Source organism: Amblyraja radiata, chromosome 15 (assembly GCF_010909765.2).
Source record: "Amblyraja radiata isolate CabotCenter1 chromosome 15, sAmbRad1.1.pri, whole genome shotgun sequence".
Classification (NCBI taxonomy): domain Eukaryota; kingdom Metazoa; phylum Chordata; class Chondrichthyes; order Rajiformes; family Rajidae; genus Amblyraja; species Amblyraja radiata.
The window spans coordinates 24,762,627-24,784,861 of record NC_045970.1 but is presented as its reverse complement, the minus strand read 5'-3'; the positions used below and the strand labels follow the sequence as shown (position 1 = coordinate 24,784,861).

Here is a 22,235-nt window from a genome sequence, read left to right as displayed (position 1 = left end):
GTCATGTTTTCCTTTCACTTTCCCATCTTGAGGGGATGACAGATGGATTGGGATTTTTTAGTGTTTTCAATGACACAGTGCCATTTCCACCACTGTTATTTCTTGATGGACGAGTAAGCACAACTTAGAGATTTGGATCAAAGCACATTGTGGCAGTACTGTAGAAACACATCTTGGGCTAATTTTTGGGCTCAACTTGATATCGCTAGCAGAAACTGACAAAAAAGTGGGGAAAAGTGGAGACAGGTTTGGAGGTTAATGGACTTGGTATAAATGTAAATTGTCACCAGTGTGTGTAGGATAGTGTTAATGTGTGGGGATTGCTGGTCGGGGCAGACTCGGGCCGGCGGGCATCTTTCCACGCTGTATCTTTAAACTAAACAAAAAAATTGTGCAATTTCCCATCAATTAGTCACCTCAAATGGTCAATAAAACACCCATTTAACCATTTTCTGCAGGCTTAACATCTAATGTAAGTCATAGATTAGTTCATTTTAATCATGTAATTGCTTGTGAGGTTTGCGGTACACTAATTCACTGCTGCATTTCCTAGCTTATATTCTGTGCCTCAGAAGTAGTCAATTGGCTGCAAAGTGTGATCTGGTATAAAACGTGGTATATGAAGGCAAGTCACATCTGTGCAAAAGAACACAGGAACAGTCTATTCTTAAGGAAATTCACCATATCTCCTATTCTTAAGGAAATTCACCATATCTCAAATGACTCCTAGCAATTTCGGTCCTGACCATGGGTGATGTCTGTACGGAGTTTATATGGTTTCACCTTGACCTGCGTGGGTTTTCTCCGGGTGCTCCGGTTTCTTCCCACACTGCAAAGACGTACATATTTATAGGTTAACTGATTTCCGTAAAATTGTAAATTGTCCCTTTAAATTGTAAATTGTTGTGTGTGTGTGTGTGTGTGTGTGTGTGTGTGTGTGTGTGTGTGTGTGTGTGTGTGTGTGTGTGTGTGTGTGTGTGTGTGTGTGTGTGTGTGTGTGTGTGTGTGTGTGTGTGTGTGTGTGTGTGTGTGTGTGTGTGTGTGTGTGTGTGTGTGTGTGTGTAGGATAGTGATAGTGTGGCGCAGACTCGGTGGGCCAAAGGACTTGTTTCCACGCTGTATCTCTAAAAACTAAATCACAGCTTGGTATGGCAACTGCTCAGCCCAAGACTGTAAGAAATTGTGGTGAGCTGCTGACACAGCCTGGTACATCACGAAAACCAACCTCCCCCCCATTGACTCAATCTACACTTCATGCTGCCTCGAGAAAGCTGCCAACATAGTCAACTCAAACCCCAGTCAGTCCCTCTTCTCCACTCTCCCATCCGGCATACAGTACAAAAGTGTGAAAGCACATCACACCAGATCCAAGGAGAGCTTCTTCCCCGCTGTTATCCAGGGATAGTTTCTATCCCGCTGGTGAACATACCTCTGTGGGTGTAATCCCAACCCAATCCCATTTTCCTCCTGGCAGATTTTAACATTTTTTTTTTTTTTAATATGCATTTTGCTCTGCAGCTGAAACAGTATATTTTTGCAAAAAAGGGCACAGAGTGCTGGAGTAACTCAACAGGTCAGGCAGCATCTCTGGAGAACATGGATAGTTGACATTTCGGGTCAGGACCCTTCTTCAGACTGATTGTGAGAGGATTGGAGGGAGGGGGTGGGTGGGGAAGATATCTGCGGGGGAGGAGAGGCAGGACAAAGGGTCCCAACCGAAACATCACCCATTCATGCTCTTCAACAATGCTGCCTGACCCGCTGAGTTACTCCAGAACATGATGTCCTTTTTTGTAAACAAGCATCTGCAGTTCTTCTGCACTCTATTTCATTTCTTCCTGTGTTACCTGTTGTACTCATGTATGGTTTTTGACTCTAATCAGGTATGGAGGCCTTTTTTGTAACCCCGTGAGCATTCAAAAGCAATGTTTTCACTGTATCTCAGTACACGTGACAATAAATCAATAAACCAGAAATAAACGAGCTCCGTGCCATTTGTCGTTCCCCAATAAACATGAAGTCGCACAAGAAATGCAGAACGAAACTCCTAGTTCAGACAGTCCCATCAGACACCACTCACGTCTAGAATGTCAGTGACCCTAGACGTGGATTCATCTCTGCTGCGATAATATCCAGCACCTCGTGTCCTTTTGAGTAGCAGTATGATTATATCTTCAGACATCAACATTGCATTCCTGGAGTTAGATTTCATTTTCCTGAAGTTATTTTTTTTTATCCATATATATATATAGTATATATATATAGTATATCTTCAGACATCAACATCATGTATATATATATATTTATATTTCATCTGTGAGGTAGAAGATGTAGTAATGTGGTTCCAACAGATTGAAATCTTTCAGAACCACATCGCAATCTAAGCTGGTCTGGTGTAGTTAACATAGCTGGGTGTTACTCCAATATTCCCTTTAGCATCTTATATTCACAGACCTCTGCAAAAGAGATGACAGGATGCGAGTCTTGGTTTGTGTGCAGAATCAGCTTCAGCGTGCAATTATATTTGAGTGACAAGATGTGAGGGGAGGGCAGCGGTGGTCAGGGTATAGAATGAGAATGTGTAACAATATCAGCTTGTTTAACTGTTAATCACAATGCAAACCTGACAAACAATGATAAACAATCTGTAGAGGTTTGCTTGCTCCCTTCTCCACTCAGTCATTCCTAGACTGGATAATTTCCAATCGCGAGCGCAATGTCCTCCCATGCTTGTATACTGCAATCTCATTTAGGGCTGACCCTGGGAGCAATGCATTTGGTGCAGAGCTCCTGGTCCTTTGATTCAATGCTCACGGGTACTTTAAATAACACATGCACTCAGTCTGTGCCCTGCTGTGCCAGGAGCACCACACACTGCCAGCTATGAATCATACTGCTGCTCAAAAGGACACGAGGTGCTGAAGTAACTCAGCAGATCAGGCGGCAACTCTGGAGAACATGTATACATGGCGTTTCATGTCAAGGCACTGCTTCAGGCCTCTTTGGCATCTGCAGAGATGCTGCCCAACCTGCTGAGTTACTCCAGCACTCTGTCCTTTGGTGTATTAACCAACATCTGCACTTCCATGTTTCTGCACCCTGCTGCCCAATGTGTAGAGAGGGGTCTGCAGGGCAGGCAAGGCATGAAGTGAGGCTGTGCAGCAGTGAACTCTGGGGCTCTGGCTGGGATGGTGCCAAAACTCACAAGAGAGGTCGCAGGCCATTTGTTGACCTTGGTACTACAGAGAGATCCTTGAGTTGAAGAGAGCTGTGCAAGCAACCAAAACAAAGCGGGAGACAGAGTAGCTTCCATCATCTCCAACCGGAAGCAATGAGTGAGTCCAAAGGATCTGGGTTTAATGTACGGGTTAAACAGACTATGTCAGCTAATATGGAGTCGTCAGCTAAATTAGCAGCACCACATTTCAAACCCTGCTCAGAAAAACAAGTAGCTATTTCTGAAGAATGCTTAGGCTAACTCAAAGGAACCAGTAGATCATGAGGCCACTTGCAAGGTCACTAACATAAGCTTTGCCTTCCAAGAGACATCCGAGGCTAGCTCGGCGTCTGATAGGAAACAGAAGGACGAGAGGGGATCTTATTGAAACATATAAGATTATTAAGGGTTTAGACAAGCTAGAGGCAGGAAACATGTTCCCGACGTTGGGGGAGTCCAGAACCAGGGGCCATAGAGGGGGAGGGGGAGGGGGAGAGAGGAGAGAGGGGAGAGAGGGGGAGAGAGAGGGGGGAGAGAGAGAGGGGGAGTGAGAGGGGTTGAGAGAAAGAGAGGGGGGAGAGAGAGGGGGAGAAAGAGGGGGGAGAGAGGGGTGAGAGAGAGGGGGAGAGAGAGAGGGGGAGAGAGAGGGAGGGAGGGAGGGAGGGAGAGAGGGAGGGAGGGAGGGAGGGAGGGAGGGAGGGAGGGAGGAGGGAGGAATGAGGGAGAGGGGAGAGGGAGAGAGGGAGAGAGGGAGAGAGGGAGAGAGAGAGAGAGGGAGAGAGGGAGAGAGGGAGAGAGGGAGAGAGGGAGAGAGGAGGAGAGGGAGAGGGGGAGGAGGGGAGGGGGTGAGGGGGAGAAGGAGAGAGGGAGAGAGGGAGAGGCCATCTGTTATTTTGTATTGTTACTACAGGTGCACAACCTTTTATCCGAACATCCAAATAACGAAAACCTCCGAATAGCGGCCATTTTTTCGGTCCTTGAAGAAAGGTCCTTGAAAACGTTCACCGAAGGCGGCCCGCAGATGTGACAGCGGAACCTCCGGTCGGTCCTCGAAGAAAGGGGAACTAAATCCCCATTCATAAAAGAGAAGGTGAGGGTATATTGCGCGGGAGGGTTAATAATTGACAATCTGCTGCTGCCTGCCTGCTGAGTTAAAAAGTTCCCACGGTCACGATACACAGTGTTTCGTGAGTCAGTTTCACCCCACCTACACCCCTCTGCTTCCCGGCCATGTGTGTGACCCCTTCCCTCCCCTCTCCAGCCCATTGCACCGGCGCGGGTGCTTTGCACTGTCTTCACGTCTGCGATGCTAGTAGGACCGTGCTAGTCACCGGAGACGTCAGGACCAATTGGACATCGACCCCCAGGCCCACCGCAAGCACGGAGATCCCAGAGACCCACAGCCAGCAGCAGCCCAGCCCCGTTCCAACTCCAGAGGAAAACTGCAAACAGGCCGGAGACGTCAGGACCACCAGAAGCCGTTCCCCGAGCTGCGCCCCCTCATCGGGCACCGACCCCCAGGCCCACTGCAAGCACGGAGATCCCAGAGACCCACAGCCAACAGCAGCCCAGCCCAGCCACGCTTCAACTACAGAGGAACCTGGGTTGCGGATGACGGGGCGCTGCTCGGGGCGTCGTAGAGGCTTTTTCTTTCACAGGGAGCTTTCTGCTGTCCGGCAGAGAAGAAAGGCTCTACAACAAACCTGTCCCCCGCTCGACTCCACGGAGGAGCGTCCATCTGGGGGGGGGGGGGGGGGGGTACCGCTTGGTCCGCTTACCCGGCGCACCGCTATCCCGACACCGTGCCGAGCCCAGCCCGCTAGCGCCTGAGCAGCGGGCTGGATCTAAAGCCAAGGAAGAGGCGTCCGGCCAGTGGCTCGGGGAGCGGGTTCCTGTTGGTCCTGACGTCTCCGGCCACCTGCCATCCTCCGGGAACTGTACCGCCCTTGCAGGAGAGTGGGGTTGTTTGCGGTTGCAGAGGAAGGGGGCAAGGGCGGTACAGTTTCCAGTCTCAGCTCCAGTCCAGGGGGGTGGCCGGAGACGTCAGGACCAACGGGACACCGACCCCCAGGCCCACTGCAAGCACGGAGATCCCAGAGACCCACAGCCAGCAGCAACTCCAGCCCAGCCCCGCTCCAACTCCAGAGGAACACGTAGGGGCAGAAGCTGATGGTGTGCAAGGTACGTCTTGTTCTTGGGGTGGCGGATGAGGGGGCGCAGCTCGGGCTGTGGGCAAACTGCCACTTGTCGCCGTAGCGGCCCATCGGGGAGCGGATTCCTCTGGAGTTGGAGGGGGAGGGGGGTTTTGTGCTGTTTGATCGCCCCCTGCTATCCCAGGGACAGGGAGACACAGCGGCTTTTTAGACTGGTGGGCAATCACTTCCAAAGTTCTGCCCACACAGTCAGTACACCTCTCCTACACTGCATTTCACACAAACATTTATTCTGCAAGAAAAAACTACATTGAAGACTCAAACTCTTCGAGTAACTGCCGGGATCAAGGCGCAAACTCGCGACCTTGCGGATATGAGCCGAGCACTCTACCACTGAGCCAGCCATTAAAATCTACGCTAAAAAAATTCCATTCCGAAGACCGACAAATTCTGAATTACGAAAAGTGTCTGGTCCCAAGGCTTTCGGATAAAAGGTTGTGCACCTGTATATTGAAAGATTTTTTCTGTATTCTATGTATTTTGTTTTAATAAATAATTATCTGTGCTCCTTAGCATGTGCTTTCTCCATTCATTGATCTGAATCCTTGAATCCTGCATATATTTTGTCACAAGTGGGTGACGTCAGTCAGTCCCCAGTGATGTCCCACATTCAGCCAGGTCCCACATGTCCCATGACAGCCAGGTCTCAGAGCTGAGTGACTGCACCACCCACACCTGCCCACTCAGCACCAGGCCTCAGAGGAAGTCACTCTACCCCAGGCAGGGGCATGGTTATTGTTGTATTGGTGCCTGGTTCCTAGCACGGCAAGGAGAGTGGATAATCACGTTCTTGGCATAGCACGCTATCGGTTAACGTATCTGCATTTTTGTAACGCTGTGACTTTAGCACAGGTTCCATTACCATTCTCATTTATGGGAATACATCCTGCTCTCTGAGGAAATATAAGTGTTCGTAAAAATCATAAGACGTAGGATCAGAATTAGGCCACTCAGCCCATCGAGTCTGTTCTGTATTTTGAAGATGCTGATCTATTCTTCGCTCTCAACCCCATTCTCTGGCCTTCTCCCCATAACTTTGGACACCCTTACTAATCAAGAACCCACCTGATTGGTAGCGCGATCGGAACCTATTCTGCTTTAAAAGCATCCAATGACTTGGCCTCTCTTTGACTGTAGTGAATAGGCATGCGTAAAGGCCTGTATGCCTCCTCTAACATTAAATTATAGTGGGAATTACAAACTTGGATTGGGACAACTGTGAACGTCAACCTAAAATTGATAAGCCCAAGATTTGCTAGAATTAAATGTCACACTTGTGTTCCATCTCTCAACCTTGCCACGGTCTGCTGCTGTGAGATGATTGAACACCATACTAAAAGACGTGTGTTCACTGTTTTATTGTGACATGCCATTAAACGTTGATGTTGAATTGAGTCAGCAGAGGGCAGAAATAATCTATTTTACCACACTGTCATTTTTTATGTGTAATTTCACAAAACCATTATATTTACATACTATTAGTTTTTTAAATTAAGCTGTTTCATGAAACTGGATTTCATCAGGTGCAATAAATTTAACGTGCTCAACTGAAACCTTTTGATTGCTAATGTTGCATTTTTACATGAATTCAAGCAAGAAATTGTTCAGCCTGGCCAAGACTACACAGTGGCTATTTTCCTTTTAGAAGTATATGGACCCACGTAACCTTTTCATACTTTTAAAAAGTTTTCTTATAAATTCACATGGTCTTGATGTGTTATTTATGAAAATCAACAAAGGAAATCAAGGCGTGTAAATTCTGTGAGAATGTTTTTTTAAACCCTGCAGATACCAGAAATCTGAAATAAAAATCACAAAATGGTGGGAATTGACAGAGGGTTTCAGACAGTATGTTTAATCCCGTTGTAGACTCAAGAAGCTGGAGTAACTCAGTGGGTCAGGCAGCATCTCCGGAGAAAAGGAATAGGTGACGTTTTGAGTCGAGACCCTTCTTCAGTCTCATTCTCTCCAGAGATGCTGCCTGTCCCACTGAGTTACTCCAGCTTTTTGTGTCTATCTTCGGTTTAAATCAGCAGCTGCAGTTCCTTCCTACACATGTTTAATCTGGTTTCTCTTTCCACTGATGCATCCTGACATGCTGGCTGTTTCCAGCACATTCTGTTTTAATTGAGTTAACTTCAACAGATTTCCTCTCAGCTTCTGTTCTCAATTCAATGAACAAAACAACAGCATGACCAATGCTGATTGTAGATTAAAATACAGAGCAACGTGGCATAATGAAATGTTGCCCGGTGAAAGACATTGATAGACGTATCTTGTTATACGAGGAATCGGTAATACTCTTATATTTTCCACCACACATCTCTTACATCAGTTATTCTGAGCAGTACATTAGAAAAATACATTTCCTCTGGTGTTAAACATATATCATATTGCACAGATATCATATTGCTCATTGATTCTTTTTCTTCATAGTACCAAGTAAATAGAGACAGATTTCCAGCATCAGCATTTTTTTGATTTTCATTATCAAGTAAATAAATTGGAAATATTTTAAATCAGCCAATGTTGTTCTATTGTAAAATGTCTACTAAATGACTGGGTAGCAAAAGGAAACATTTGCGTGTAGAGAGTCCTAGCAATAAGTGGCTCTTTGCCATGGGAAAGGAAATGTTACTGAATTGTTTAAGGTGAATAAAGTGGTCCAGTTTCAGAACCTAGGGATCATACAGGCCAAGTCAGTGGAGATGGTCTAGGTTTCCTCTGGCATGAGCTGACATGTTGTATTTCTCTCCTTTTCCATTTCTACCTACCAGCCACTGAGTTCCAACTTCACCCTTGCCCCCTCCCCCACCTGGCTCCATCCACCCATCTCCCTCCTCACCTGGTTCCACTTATCACCTGTCAGCCCCCTTCTCACCCCTCCCTCTTACCACTTTGTAGTGACTCCATCCCTTCTCTACTCTCAGCCCTGATGCAGGGACGTAAGACAAACACACTGCCCACCCTTCTGCCTCCACAGGTGCTGCCTGACCTGCTGAATTCCTCCAGCAGAGTTTTTTTTTGCAGCCGACACACTTGATGAGTTAACTGGCATTCTTCGAGTACTAAAGCATCTTTACTATTGCAGGAAGAGGAGAAAAAATGCTGGCCATGTAATGGATATAACAAGTCAAGGGTCAAGAACCTGAAGAAGGGTCTCGACCCATTCCTTCTCTCCAGAGATGCTGCCTGTCCCGCTGAGTTACTCCAGCATTTTATGTCTATCAAGGGTCGAGTGTTTAATTGTCATATGCACTGGTCCCAGGACAATGAAATTCTTACATAGAAACATAGAAACATAGAAAATAGGTGCAGGAGTAGGCCATTCGGCCCTTCGAGCCTGCACCGCCATTCAATATGATCATGGCTGATCATCCAACTCAGTATCCCATACCTGCCTTCTCTCCATACCCCCTGATCCCTTTAGCCACAAGGGCCACATCTAACTCCCTCTTAAATATAGCCAATGAACTGGCCTCAACTACCTTCTGTGGCAGAGAGTTCCAGAGATTCACCACTCTCTGTGTGCAGTGTTACTTGTGGCAGCTTTACAAGCGCTTGTGGCATTTGTAGCGATGAACTCACAAGAACTGGATTTTGGGAGAATTCTGCCATGGAACTCTGCCAGAAACCTCCCTTTTGTCTTTACTCATCTGCGCACAGAGGTACAATGGCAGAACAAGTGAAACCCCATCGATACATTTTACCATATTACCATGGATTCAATTCTATAGTGTTCACAATGTTATCTTTGGTTTGACATTCCTTCTTCAGTTGACTTTTACGAAAGACAGTTTTTGATTTCGAGAGGTTTCTCCAGAGATGCTGCCTGACCCGCAGAGTTACTTGACAAAGGGGGCCGAACTGAAACAACACCTATCCATGTGTTCAAAAGGGAACTGCAGATGCTGGAATATCGAAGGTACACAAAATTGCTGGGGAAACTCAGCGGGTGCAGCAGCATCTATGGAGCGAAGGAAATAGGCGACGTTTCGGGCCGAAACCCTTCTTCAGACTGATGGGGGGTGGGGGGGGGAAAGAAAGAAGGAAAAGAGGAGGAGGAGGAGGAGCCCGAGGGCGGGCGGATGGGAGGGTGGGAGGAGACAGCTAGAGGGTTAAGGAAGGGGAGGAGACAGCAAGGGCTAGCCAAATTGGGAGAATTCAATGTTAATGCCATAAGGATGCAAGGTCCCCAGACGGAATATGAGGTGCTGTTCCTCCAATTTCCGCTGTTGCTCACTCTGGCAATGGAGGAGACCCAGGACAGAGATGTCGGATTGGGAATGGGAGGGGGAGTTGAAGTGCTGAGCCACCGGGAGGTCAGGTAGGTTATTGCGGACTGAGCGGAGGTGTTCGGCGAAACGATCGCCCAACCTGCGCTTGGTCTCACCGATGTAAATCAGCTGACATCTAGAGCAGCGGATGCAGTAGATGAGGTTGGAGGAGTTACAGGTGAACCTTTGTCGCACCTGGAACGACTGCTTGGGACCTTGAATGGAGTCGAGGGGGGAGGTGAAGGGACAGGTGTTGCATTTCTTGCGGTTGCAACGGAAAGTGCCCGGGGAGGGGGTGGTGCGGGAGGGAAGGGAAGAATTGACGAGGGAGTTGCGGAGGGAGCGGTCTTTGCGGAAGGCAGACATGGGGGGAGATGGGAAGATGTGGCGAGTGGTGGGGTCACGTTGGAGGTGGCGGAAATGGCGGAGGATTATGTGTTGTATTTGCCGGCTGGTGGGGTGAAAGGTGAGGACCAGAGGGACTCTGTCCTTGTTGCGTGTGCGGGGATGGGGAGAGAGAACAGTGTTACGGGGTATGGATGAGACCCTGGTGTGAGCCTCATCTATGGTGGCGGAGGGGAATCCCCGTTCCCTGAAGAACGAGGACATTTCCGATGCCCTGGTATGAAATGTCTCATCCTGGGAACAGATGCGGCGTAGGCGGAGGAATTGGGAGTAGGGGATGGAGTCTTTACAGGGGGCAGGGTGGGAAGACGTGTAGTCCAGATAGCCATGTGAGTCAGTGGGTTTGTAATGTATGTTGGTCAGGAGTCTGTCCCCTGCGATGGAGATGGTGAGGTCAAGGAATGGTAGGGAAGTGTCGGAAATCGTCCAGGTGTATTGGAGTGCCGGATGGAAGTTGGTGGTGAAGTGGATGAAGTCAGTCAGTTGTGTGTGGGTGCAGGAGTTGGCACCAAAGCAGTCGTCAATGTAACGGAGGTAGAGGTCGGGGATGGGGCCCTGGTACGTCTCGAACAAGGATTGTTCAACGTACCCGACAAAGAGGCAGGCGTAGCTGGGGCCCATGCGTGTGCCCATAGCTACGCCTTGTGTTTGGAGGAAATGGGAGGAGTCAAATGTAAAGTTGTTGAGGGTGAGGACCAACTCCGCTAAGCGGAGGAGAGTTTCAGTGGCTGGGTATAGGTTGCTCCTCTGGTCGAGGAAGAACCGGAGGGCTCCGAGGCCATCCTGGTGGGGGATGGAGGTGTAGAGTGACCGGACATCCATGGTGAAGATGAGGGGGTGAGGGCCCAGAGAGTGGAATGCGTGGAGGCGGCGGAGAGTGTCTGAGGTGTCTAGAACATAGGTGGGGAGGGATTTGACCAAGGGGGATAGGATGGAGTCAAGGTATGTGGAGATGAGTTCGGTGGGGCACGAACACGCAGATACAATGGGTCTGCCGGGAGAGCCGGGTTTGTGGATTTTGGGGAGAAGGTAAAAACGGGCCGTGCGGGGCTGGGGAACGATGAGATTGGAGGCTTGGTCAGGTAGGGCGTGGGAATTGATGAAGTCGGTGATGGTGCTAGAAATGGTGGCCTGGTGCTCGTCAGTGGGGTCATGGTCCAAGGGTAAGTAGGAGGAGGTGTCCGAGAGTTGGCGCGTGGCCTCAGCTTTGTAGAGATCGGCGCGCCAGACTACCACGGCACCTCCCTTGTCGGCTGGTTTGATGACCCAATCTGGGTTTTTGCGGAGTGATTCGATGGCAGTGCGTTCAGAGGGGGAAAGATTAGAGTGAGACAGGGGAGTGGAGAAGTTGAGGCGGTTGACGTTGCGGCGGCAGTTCTGAATGAAGTTCCAGAGCCGGGACTTTATGAGGGGGGTTCCACGAGGAGGGGGTGCGTTGGAGACGGGAAAAGGGGTCATCATTGGGGGGCGAGGACTCCTTCCCATGGAAGTGCGCTGTGAGGCGGAGACGACGGTAGAAGCGCTCCAAGTCATGGTGGGCGCGGAACTCATTGAGATGACTCCCCCTCCCATTCCCAATCCGACCTCTCTGTCCTGGGTCTCCTCCATTGCCAGAGTGAGCAACAGCGGAAATTGGAGGAACAGCACCTCATTATCCGTCTGGGGACCTTGCGTCCTTATGGCATTAACATTGAATTCTCCCAATTTGGCTAGCCCTTGCTGTCTCCTCCCCTTCCTTAACCCTCTAGCTGTCTCCTCCCACCCTCCCATCCGCCCGCCCTCGGGCTCCTCCTCCTCCTCCCCTTTTCCTTCTTTCTTTCCCCCCCCCACCCCCCATCAGTCTGAAGAAGGGTTTCGGCCCGAAACGTCGCCTATTTCCTTCGCTCCATAGATGCTGCTGCACCCGCTGAGTTTCCCCAGCAATTTTGTGTACCTTCAACACCTATCCATGTTCTCCAGAGATGCTGCCGCCAGACCCGCTGAGCTACTCCAGTCTTTTTTTGCACCAATGACAGGTAGAATTTTGCCTTAAGACGAACAAGATGCATTGACTAATCAAACACAAATTGTTCCTTTTCGATTTAAATCCCAGGGAATCAGGCAAATGCTTTATCAAAGTTACACAATTGCATAAATTGTAGGGGGGGGAGGGGGGTCGGGAATAAATATCGGAGCTGGCCTTTCTGCCAGCTTATAAAGGGCACGGAATACGTGAGGATCTGTGCCAGTGAGTTGGAAAATGGTGCAGGATGAAAGCCAAGGAGCACAACTGAAATAGAGAGAATTATTTCAGACTTACAAGATGAATGGCTGCTTGGGAAGCTCTTTCTTCCCTCTGAAACGACATCTGGGTCACCTGTGCAGTGCATCTCAGGGTTCATCACACCATCAGGGAAACAGCGGTTGAAGAAATCAGGACGTGGTCTGTAAAACAAAAGTTCAGTTAAGTTTAGAGATACAGTGTGGAGAACGGTCCTTCTGCCCACTGAATCCATGCCGACCAGCAATCATCCATACACTAGTTCCATCCTACACTCCATAGACCACTTACAGAAGGCAATTAATCTACACAGCTGTACATTATAGGCCCACTGAAGCCCGGTGTCCAGGGATCCCCATACACTCGCACTATCCTACACACTAAGGACAATTTGTTATCTTTACCAAAGCCAATTAACCTACAAACCTGAACGTCGTTGGAATGTGTGAGGAATCCAGAGCACCCAGAGAAAATCTAAACGGTCACAGGGAGAAGGTGCAAACTCTGTACATTCAGCACCCTTAGTCAGGATCGAACCTGGGTCTCTGGAGGTTTAAAGCAGCAACTCTACCGCTGCACCACAGCATGAGATTTTACAATGGTTTTGTGATTTGGAAAACTAAAGTAACTTGACAGGCAAACACCACGATGGGTTAGTAATTACCTTGCAACGGTCTTAAAAATCTACCCAAAAAAAACATCGTTTTATGTGATGTTCTGCTGAAAGTTGTACTAATACCAAGCAATTATGAAAAATGTTCATTGGTGTGATATCGTGAGGAAGGATGTGCAGATTACGTGAAGATAGTCTCTTCCATGCTACAGAAAATGCCGACTGTGATGGAAGCATAAAAAGGTTTGGCTGCAACCAATTATAATATACATGTTTGTGAATTAACTACCACATCCACTCATCATATTCCATATGTACAATTTTCAGGTACTAGAGATAAAAAGGTTTTTGGAAAACATTTTTATACATAGGTACACATTAGAAACAAAATGTGTGTGTGTGTGTGTGTGTGTTATCCAGTTTAGTAGTTGCTCTGAACAAAAAAAAAACACATACACGAACTGCAGTTGCTGGTTTAAATTGAAGATAGACACAAAATGCTGGAGTAACTCAGCAGGACCGGCAGCATCTCTGGAGAGAAGGAGTGGGTGACGTTTCGGGTCAAGACCCTTCTTCAGACTGATGTTAGGGGACAATTTTTACTGAAGGTTCCTCTGACATCATTCTGAAGGGTCTCGACACGAAACGTCACCCACTCCTTCTCTCCAGAGATGCTGCCTGTGTCACTCCAGCATTGTGTGTCTATCTTCACACACATAACCCGCAGAAGCACAACTTGAACTGCATTCTTCACATTGTGTTTTTGATTTTTGTTTTTGGACTGAATTCTGTTTTTAATTTGTGTTTCTGTGATGCCTTTATTATTTATTTTATTCTGATTATATGTTTATATTCCTGTTAACCTATGTAAGGTGTCCTTGAGATGTCTGAAAGGCGCCCAATAAATAAAATTTATTATTATTATTATTATTCCTCATCTAAGGAAGTTGGTCTTCAAATTGCAATGGAAGTTTATGGCTTCTAATGAATGTAGAGGTGTCATCCGGCACTCTTGTGCTCACATATTTATGGTTGGAGAAAAGTCTTCTGCCTCAGAGATAACCAAACAAATGCTGACACAAGTGTTGGCTTCATCCGAAACAAGTGAAAAAATAAGGATGATCATCCTGTGGTTTGCAACTGTAAATTAGCCCTTCATCGAAAGTCTGCTATTCTGTTCACCATTTCACTATGACATTTTATATTTTAGTTTAGTTTAGTTTAGAGATACAGCACAGAAACAGGCCCTTCGACCCACCAAGTCTGCACTGACCAGCGATCCCCATACACTAACACTATCCGAGGGACAATTTTTATTGAAGCCTATTGACCTACAGATCTCTATGTCTGTGGAGTGTGGGATGAAACTGGAGTGCCTGGAGAACACCCACGCGGTCATGGGAAGAACTTACAAACTCCATACAGACAGAATCCATAGTCAGGATCGAACCGGGGTCACTAGCGCTGTATGTTAGCAACTCTACCCCTGCGCTACTGTGCTGCCCATTTGTTTAATGTATTTGTAATGGAAACCACTCATGTTAAATTGTCACAGAGAACTGATGTTAACTCATCAGCAATAACATTAAATGGCGTTATTGAGTGTCAGCGGACTGTGATAAGTTTACCCATGGGAATGTATGCAAGCATAGACTGGGCGACCATTTCATTGAACACATGTTCTATTCTCCATGGCCTGCTGGCACTCCCAGATGCCTGGACACGAGACTTTAAACATATTACTTGGACAAATCATTTATTGCTTTAAACATTTATTTAAGACAGAACTGCAGATGCTGGACAAATCAAAGGTAGACAAAATGAATACCTTGTAAAGATATTTGGTTTCTCAGATATATTCAAATTGAAATTATAATGAAGATGCAATTTAGACCAATCTATTAGAAAAATATAGATTTGAAACTCCGCTCTGAAATCTTCAGGAATTAAAGTTGTAAACCAAGTAAATTATCTTAGAGTTATGCCAGATTAATCAGAGGGTTTTTTTTCATAGTATTTTTAACTTCTGCCCATTCCTATTCCCTATCTCTGCAGAACCATGACTGTTGGTCAACTAGGCGCAGCACGGTGGCACAGCAGATGAGTTGCTGCCTTGCAGCACCAGACACCTGTGTTCGAGCCTGACTACAGGTGCTGTATGTATGGAGTTTGTACGTTCTCTCCATGACCGCGTGGGTTTCCCCCGGATGCTCCAGTTTCCTCCCACATTCCAAGGATGTGCAGGTTTGTACGTTAATTGACTTCTGTAAATTATCCCCAGGGTGCAAGGTAGAACTATTGTATGGGTAATCGTTGGTCAGCCCAGACTCGGTGGGCCGAAGTGTCTGTTTCCACATTGTGTCTTTAAACTGAACACGGTAAAGCACAGCAGGGGTCAACAAGGTGAAACAGGTTGTTGCATAGATGCCCAGCGGTCCTGCATTCGATGAGTATTGAATCGGTGCAATTAAGCAGTATCATGTATTGCTAATGTACCTTTTAGGTTTAAGAATTCGTGTGACAGATTCGGACTCAAGTATGCTGAAACTAATAGAAATTTATAGAGTTCACAAGAAGCCTCTCAGTGTGATGGGAGGTTGTACAGTGAGTTTAGTAGGCCTGTGAGAACACTGATTATTCAGATAATTGCGAGCAGTTGCTATTGATTTTGTAATTCTATTTGCATTCAGAAACGGTCGTAGAATGCACATGTGCCCATAGATTGTAAATTCTGTGTAAGGAATCAGTTTAAGAGCTGCGTTTAAATGTATGCTGGTACACACAAATGCTGAAACTCAGCAGGTGCAGCAGCATCTATGGAGCGAAGGAATTGGGCAACGTTTCGGGCCGAAACCCTTCTTCAGACTCATGCATGCTGCTTTGGAAAATGCAGTAACAAGGTACATCAAGCATTCCAAAAACATGCAAACATTTGAAAAAATATCTCACGTACACAGCATTTAAACTAAGCGGATACAAAATAAACTGCAGATGCTGGACTTCGGAGCAGAAAGCAAAAGGCGGGAGGAACTCAGTGGGTCAGGCAGCATCCTGTGGTGGGAATGGACAGATAATATTTTGGGACAGGACTGTAATTGAGTGGGGGGAGAATTGCTAAACTGAGATTTATGTCGTCATTAAATAAAGGAGGTTCTGGGTGTCCTAAGGCGCACGAAGGTAGATAAATCTCCCGGGCGTGATTAGATATATCTGAGGATGTTGTGGGAAGCTAGAGAAATAATTGTGGGAGCCCTGGCTAAGCCACATGGATCATCGTTCGACATGGGTAAGGTATATCTCTAGTTGCTCTATTTCCCTTCATATACTTAGGTTGCATTGGGGAACCAGGCCTCCCGTGTGATAGGGACCCAACGGATCCCACTTGGTCTAGTATACATAAAAGCTCTCCTTCATGCAGGAACTATCTCCTGCTCAACTTTTTTGTGTCAAGTATGGCTGCCCTGCCAGCAGCTGTTAGTCTTTTTCACCCTTTTTTTTTAAGTTAGTTAAAAGTGTTTGTGTTGGAGGTCTTTTAGTCTTTTTATGTGGGGGGTAGGGGGGGGGGGGGGGAAGGGGGAAACTATTTTCTCAGTACCTACCTGGTCGGAGATGCGGCTTTCCTCCGAGCCTTATCTTCGCCCCTTCCTCGAGGCCTACGGGCAGACCGGAGTGGCGTTTTCCTGCCGGGTCCGGCCAGGACTTCAGCTTCAGCGGCTGCTCAGCGCTGAGGCACCATCGTGGAGCGGGCGATGCCTAACCCGGGTCGCCGTGCAGCAAGCTCTGGAGTTCTGTGACCGCCGCCTCCAACATCGCGGTGCTGCGGTCTGTGGTCCGCGGTCAGCGGCCTGCGGTCTGCGGAGCTTCCAGCTGCGGGCGGCGCTGAACTTTAAGCACCGCGGAGCCTGGGATCTCACGACGAGGTCACCAGAGTTGGAGCTCCGACCAGCGCGGCTCGTGGACTTCGGGAGCCACGGTCTCCTGGAAGGAAGCGGCCGCTCCAGACACTCCGGGCCGCTGAGAGTGTTCACCTGACGCCGGAGCTCCATCATCCAGCGAGAGGGCCTGAAGCATCGGGCTGCCGTATCGGCGACTGCAGAGGCCTCAATAGGCCCAACTATGGGTGAACTGGGGATGGGACTGCACTTTTGCTGCCTTCCCCCACAAATGGGAACCATTGTGGGGGGATGTTTTTATGTTTACTGTTAAATTCTTTAATGTTGTGTATTATCTTTATTCGTGTGCTGCATTGGCAAGTCGAATATCACTACACCAATTGGTGTATGTGATAATAAATGTCCTTTGTCCTTCCAGAGATTCACTTGATCCCAGCTGCCTATACCTAGCCCATACCTTCTTTTTCCTGAGCAGAGCCAGTATTAAAATATAACTTGAAAACAGCTAGAAAAACATTGACCAAACTGGCAAAAATATAGAAAGCATGGTGAAATAACACTCGATGGGGGAATCTCACCGGTTTCTTGCAGATCAAAAGCTTTTCAATGTGCGTTGGGCCACGTGACAATAAACTAAACTAGACTAGAATTGCGGGGGATCAATTTCCCTTCATTCAGAATGTAGCAACCTCACTGTTTCAGAATAAAACACAGGAGACCATTGCTTCCACACAGTGTCCTCACTGCTGCTCCAACTCATTCCTTAACAATTTCTAGACACTGAGACGCTGGTTTACACAAAAAGACACAATGTGCTGGAGTAACTCAGCAGAACAGGCGGCATCCTGAACATGGATAGGCGACGTTTCGGATCGGGGCCTCTTCTTCAGACAAAGAATGGGTATATCATAAGATGAGGTGGTTCTGCTGTTTCTGGATTTGTCTGCTTGATAGATGGACGAGGGGAAACTACAGAGGGAATAACCTATGGGACAAGTACAATCCTTGACCTGCAGATCAGAACTGTGCCGAGACACAGCACCATAAGGAGAATGCTGGAGAAGCTCAGGCGATCAGGTAGTCTCAGAGACGGGAGAAAAACAGAGCTGATATTACAGATGGATGACTTAACAACAGAACTGGCCAGTTCTGATAGGATCTATAAAGGCATGTTATCTGAGATTTTTGATTTGGTGTCTCGACATTGTACCCATACACAAGAGGAGGTGCTTGTGTACCTTCGATATTCCAGCATCTGCAGTTCCCTTTTGAACACAGGAGGTGCTGGTCCTCAAGTTTATGGTCGGTGTCCTTGGAGCAGTGTAGGAGACCACAGTGGGAATGAGTTGGAGGATTAGAATGAAAGGCAACTGGCTTTTGACTAGAGGCTACAATCAAACGTGCGGCTGCAAAGGAATGGGATTCTATGGTATTTTTGGCTGTCATCGCCAATGATGCTGCAGTCTAGCCAGCCTGATGAGATGCGAGGCATCTATGTCTAGTAACTCAGACTGGATCCTTTCATCATTCAAGCCACACACAAATCTGTCCCTCAGCACACACAATCTAAAAACTCTGCAGAATTACTGTGCCTCGACAGGTCTTTGACCCTGCGAGTATAATCGCCCAGTTTTCCCATTTTCTGGAGGTGGCTGTTATCTTAAACATTTGTGGGTTAAAGTTCTCTTCCAGCCTTGGAACTGCTGTAACTGGAACACCTTTGTCTTATTGCAGAGCTATTAGATTAGTTATCAAGAAGGAACTGCAGATGCTGGAAAATCGAAGGTACACAAAAATGCTGGAGAAACTCAGCGGGTGCAGCAGCATCTATGGAGCGTTGCCTATTTCCTTTGCTCCATAGATGCTGCTGCACCTGCTGAGTTTCTCCAGCATTTTTGTGTACCTATTAGATTAGTTACTGGGGTCAAGGAAAGAGCGTTCACGTCGCGGCCCTGTTTCCACCACCCGCACTCAAAGCACAAGCCGCGCAAGGCATACGCCATTGTATGCAGATGCCGAGAAATGTGTTCAGCTCTGGCTGAACAATTTCTAATCTTGTGATGTGGACTCAATAAGAAGATTAGTTACTGTTCAAAGTGCCTTGGGGATGATTTCAGTGAGTAAAATTGCTTCCAGTTGCTCTTTCAATGCAGCATTAAATTCCCTGTGCATCCTCAATCTATTCTTCCACCTCTAGAATCTTGTAGGCCATGACCATCATTTCCATCCATCACACGTGAATCACTAAAATTAGTCTTGTTTAGTTTAGAAATACAGCACGGAAATAGGCCCTTCGACCCGCGCCGGCCAACGATCCCTGCACATTTACACCATCCTACACACACTAGGGACAATTTACACTTATATCAAGCCAATTTACCTTCATATCTGTACGTCTTTGGAGTGTGGGAGGAAACCGAAGACCTCGGAGAAAACCCACGCAGTCACAGAGATTACGTACAATCTCCGTACAGACAGCACTCGTAGTCGGGATCGAACCCGGGCCTCTGGCGCTGTAAGGCAGCAACTCTACCGCTGCGCCACCGTGCCGCTAGTGTTGTAAACTCGTAGCTTATCTGCACTTGAGAGCCACCATTCTTTGCGCCATTTTCCTGGCTAATGTTGACAGTTCTATTCAAGCTCCCTTCTCCATCCACCTTACATGGTGGGGCAGTGTTCCTCGCATCCTTCTCTAATTCACCAGTAGCTGGCAAATTCAACAGCTCATCTCACATCCAGTAGCTGCTGTTACCAAGTTATTTTTTTCCTCGTGATCTCTTATTTTCTGGGGGACACATTGGACATAGCAGAGGTAGGTCATTCAGCCCTTCGTCCATTCCGCCATCCATTATGGCCGATCCATTGCTCCCTCTCAGCCACATACTCCTGCCTTCTCCCCGTAACCTTTGACATCCTTCCTAATCAAGATCCTATCAATCTGCGCCTTAATGATACACAATGTCTAGGCCTCTATAACCATCTGTGGCAATGAATTCCACAGATTCACCACACGCTGGCTACAGAAATTCCTCCTCATCTCCACTTTAAATGTACTGTACATCCTTTTATTCTGAGGCTGTGCCCCTTTGGTTCTACATTCTCCCACCACTGGAAACATCCTTTCCACATCCACTCTATCTAGGCCTTTCATTGAGATTGTAGGTTTCAATGAGGCCCCCCCTCATTCTTCCAATCTCCAGTGAATGTTGTCAATGAAGTGTGCTCCAGAGCTTTTTGTGGGAAAACTTATCAAATGTCAACTTTTGGTGCCAATTCGTGTTAGTAATGCAAATGTTTCATCTTGTCTGTTATAATTGTGGAGAGACTATGAACTGGGCTCGGAGCTCTGGTAGGCTCCTAACTATATAAATAAAAAAGTGCCAGGAGTGTCTGAATAAGAGTGCGTACTTTATAACAGATGAACAGCAACAATTGGAATTGGAACTGGTGCAGAAGAGGTTTACGATGATGCTGGCTGGATTGGAGGGTTAAAGATGTGAGGAGAGCACATTCTTGATTAGTTAAGGGGCTGTCCCACTTGGGCGACCTTATTAGCAAGTTTAGAAGAGTTTAGGAGAGTTTGAATAAATGTCATGTAGAAGACCTCCTTCGACCATGTTGAAGACTAGCTTCGACCTCCTTCGACTATGTTGAAGACTGGCTACGACTAACTTCGGGAAAATTGGACACTGAATAGTGGAGAGTGAAGACGACCTCCTTCGATCCCCTTCGACCTCCCTTCGACTATGATGAAGACTATCTATGACTACCTTCAACTACCCTCGATTACCTACGACTAACATGCCGACCTACTACGACCTACTACGACTAAACCTACGAGTAAAAAAAGTATCGATTTTTTACGTGGCGACCTTTTTTTACTCGTGGGGATTTTTCAACATGTTAAAAAATACGCCGCGACCTAGCTGAGGCCTCGAGTACTCGGGGACTACTCTCGAGCATGAAGGAGATTTACAAAGACCTCCTATGACCTTGTGTCGACCATGCAGCGAGTATGGGTCGAGGGCAAACTCGGCAGAACTCACGGATTATGTCGCCCAAGTGGGACAGCCCCTTAAGGGTGCCGAAGATTACAGGGAGAAGGCAGGAGAATGGGGTTAAGAGGGAAAGATAGATCAGCGTTGAATGAATGGCGGAGTCGATTCAATGGGCTGAATGGCCATATTCTACTTCTATGACCTATGAACTTATGAACAAGCAAACGTTGAAGATGTTGTCGTGTTACACACACTCATAACTTACCAATGTGATTCTAATCAAATACACCACCAGTTACTCGCCCAGAAGATTAGATTAGATTAGATATAATTTATTGCCACACAGCCAGGCTGGTGGAAATTTGGCCTTGTCCATGCTTGACGCTTCCATAATACTGTGTAATACTCACCAGCTCCTTACATTTTCACTTCTGAGGTACACGTTCCCATCTGCCTGCTATTATTATAATTTCTATCATGAATCCTGACAGGTACTGCGTGTTGCAACTGGAGTCTGCAACTGACAATTAGCAGAGCACATCCCTGATGCGGGAGAAGAGAGCATCTAATGGAAGGGACTAGCAAGCCTCTGGCAAAGGGAACACAGGGCCCTGCACATTAATCCATCATGAAGGGCATGCACTGACAATCACTGGAACACACTCTGGCCAGGCAATTGGGACTGAAGATGCTTCCATCAAAGTGCCCAAGTTGTTTTGTGATGACAGGGACTGTGCTGAACTGTTTCTATCTATCCTTCAGCTGCTCATCAATCGTTGTGTCTGTTGGGAGATGCAAAATATCTGAGTGAAGTAGCGCGCTAGGACACTAGTTAAAAAGACTGATGATTTTTATCATCCTGAGAGTGCCAGTCAAGAAGCTAACATTTCAGGAGGGCAAGAAACAGTTGTCGACATCTGACAGCACAGCCCCCTGTTGTGCAACTTCAGCCTTTCGTCATAAGTTCGTAGGTGCTAGGAGCAGAATTAGGCCATTCGGCCCATCAAGTCTACTCCGCCATTCAATCATGGCTGATCTATCTCTCCTCCTAACCCCATTCTCCTGCCTTCTCCCCATAACCCTATTGGAAACAGTAGTGGTGCAGGTATGTGGAACGATGCAATTCGCATTGCAGAGGATGCAGGATAATAATAGAAACATAGAAAATAGGTGCAGGAGTAGGCCATTCGGCCCTTCGAGCCTGCACCGCCATTCAATATGATCATGGCTGATCATCCAACTCAGTATCCTGTACCTGCCTTCTCTCCATACCCCGATCCCTTTAGCCACAAGGGCCACATCTAACTCCCTCTTAAATATAGCCAATGAACTGGCCTCAACTACCTTCTGTGGCAGAGA

General features: G+C 47.2%; 1 protein-coding gene across 1 annotated transcript in view; it reads right to left on the bottom strand.

Annotated features, from left to right (window-relative positions):
- Nucleotides 1-22,235, bottom strand: part of plpp4 (phospholipid phosphatase 4) — a 275,043-nt gene that overhangs the window by 113,199 nt on the left and 139,609 nt on the right. Inside the window, exon 5 of the mRNA XM_033033828.1 lies at nucleotides 12,412-12,536. Coding sequence (XP_032889719.1) covers nucleotides 12,412-12,536 — 125 coding nt within the window. The remainder of the gene's footprint in view (nucleotides 1-12,411; nucleotides 12,537-22,235) is intronic.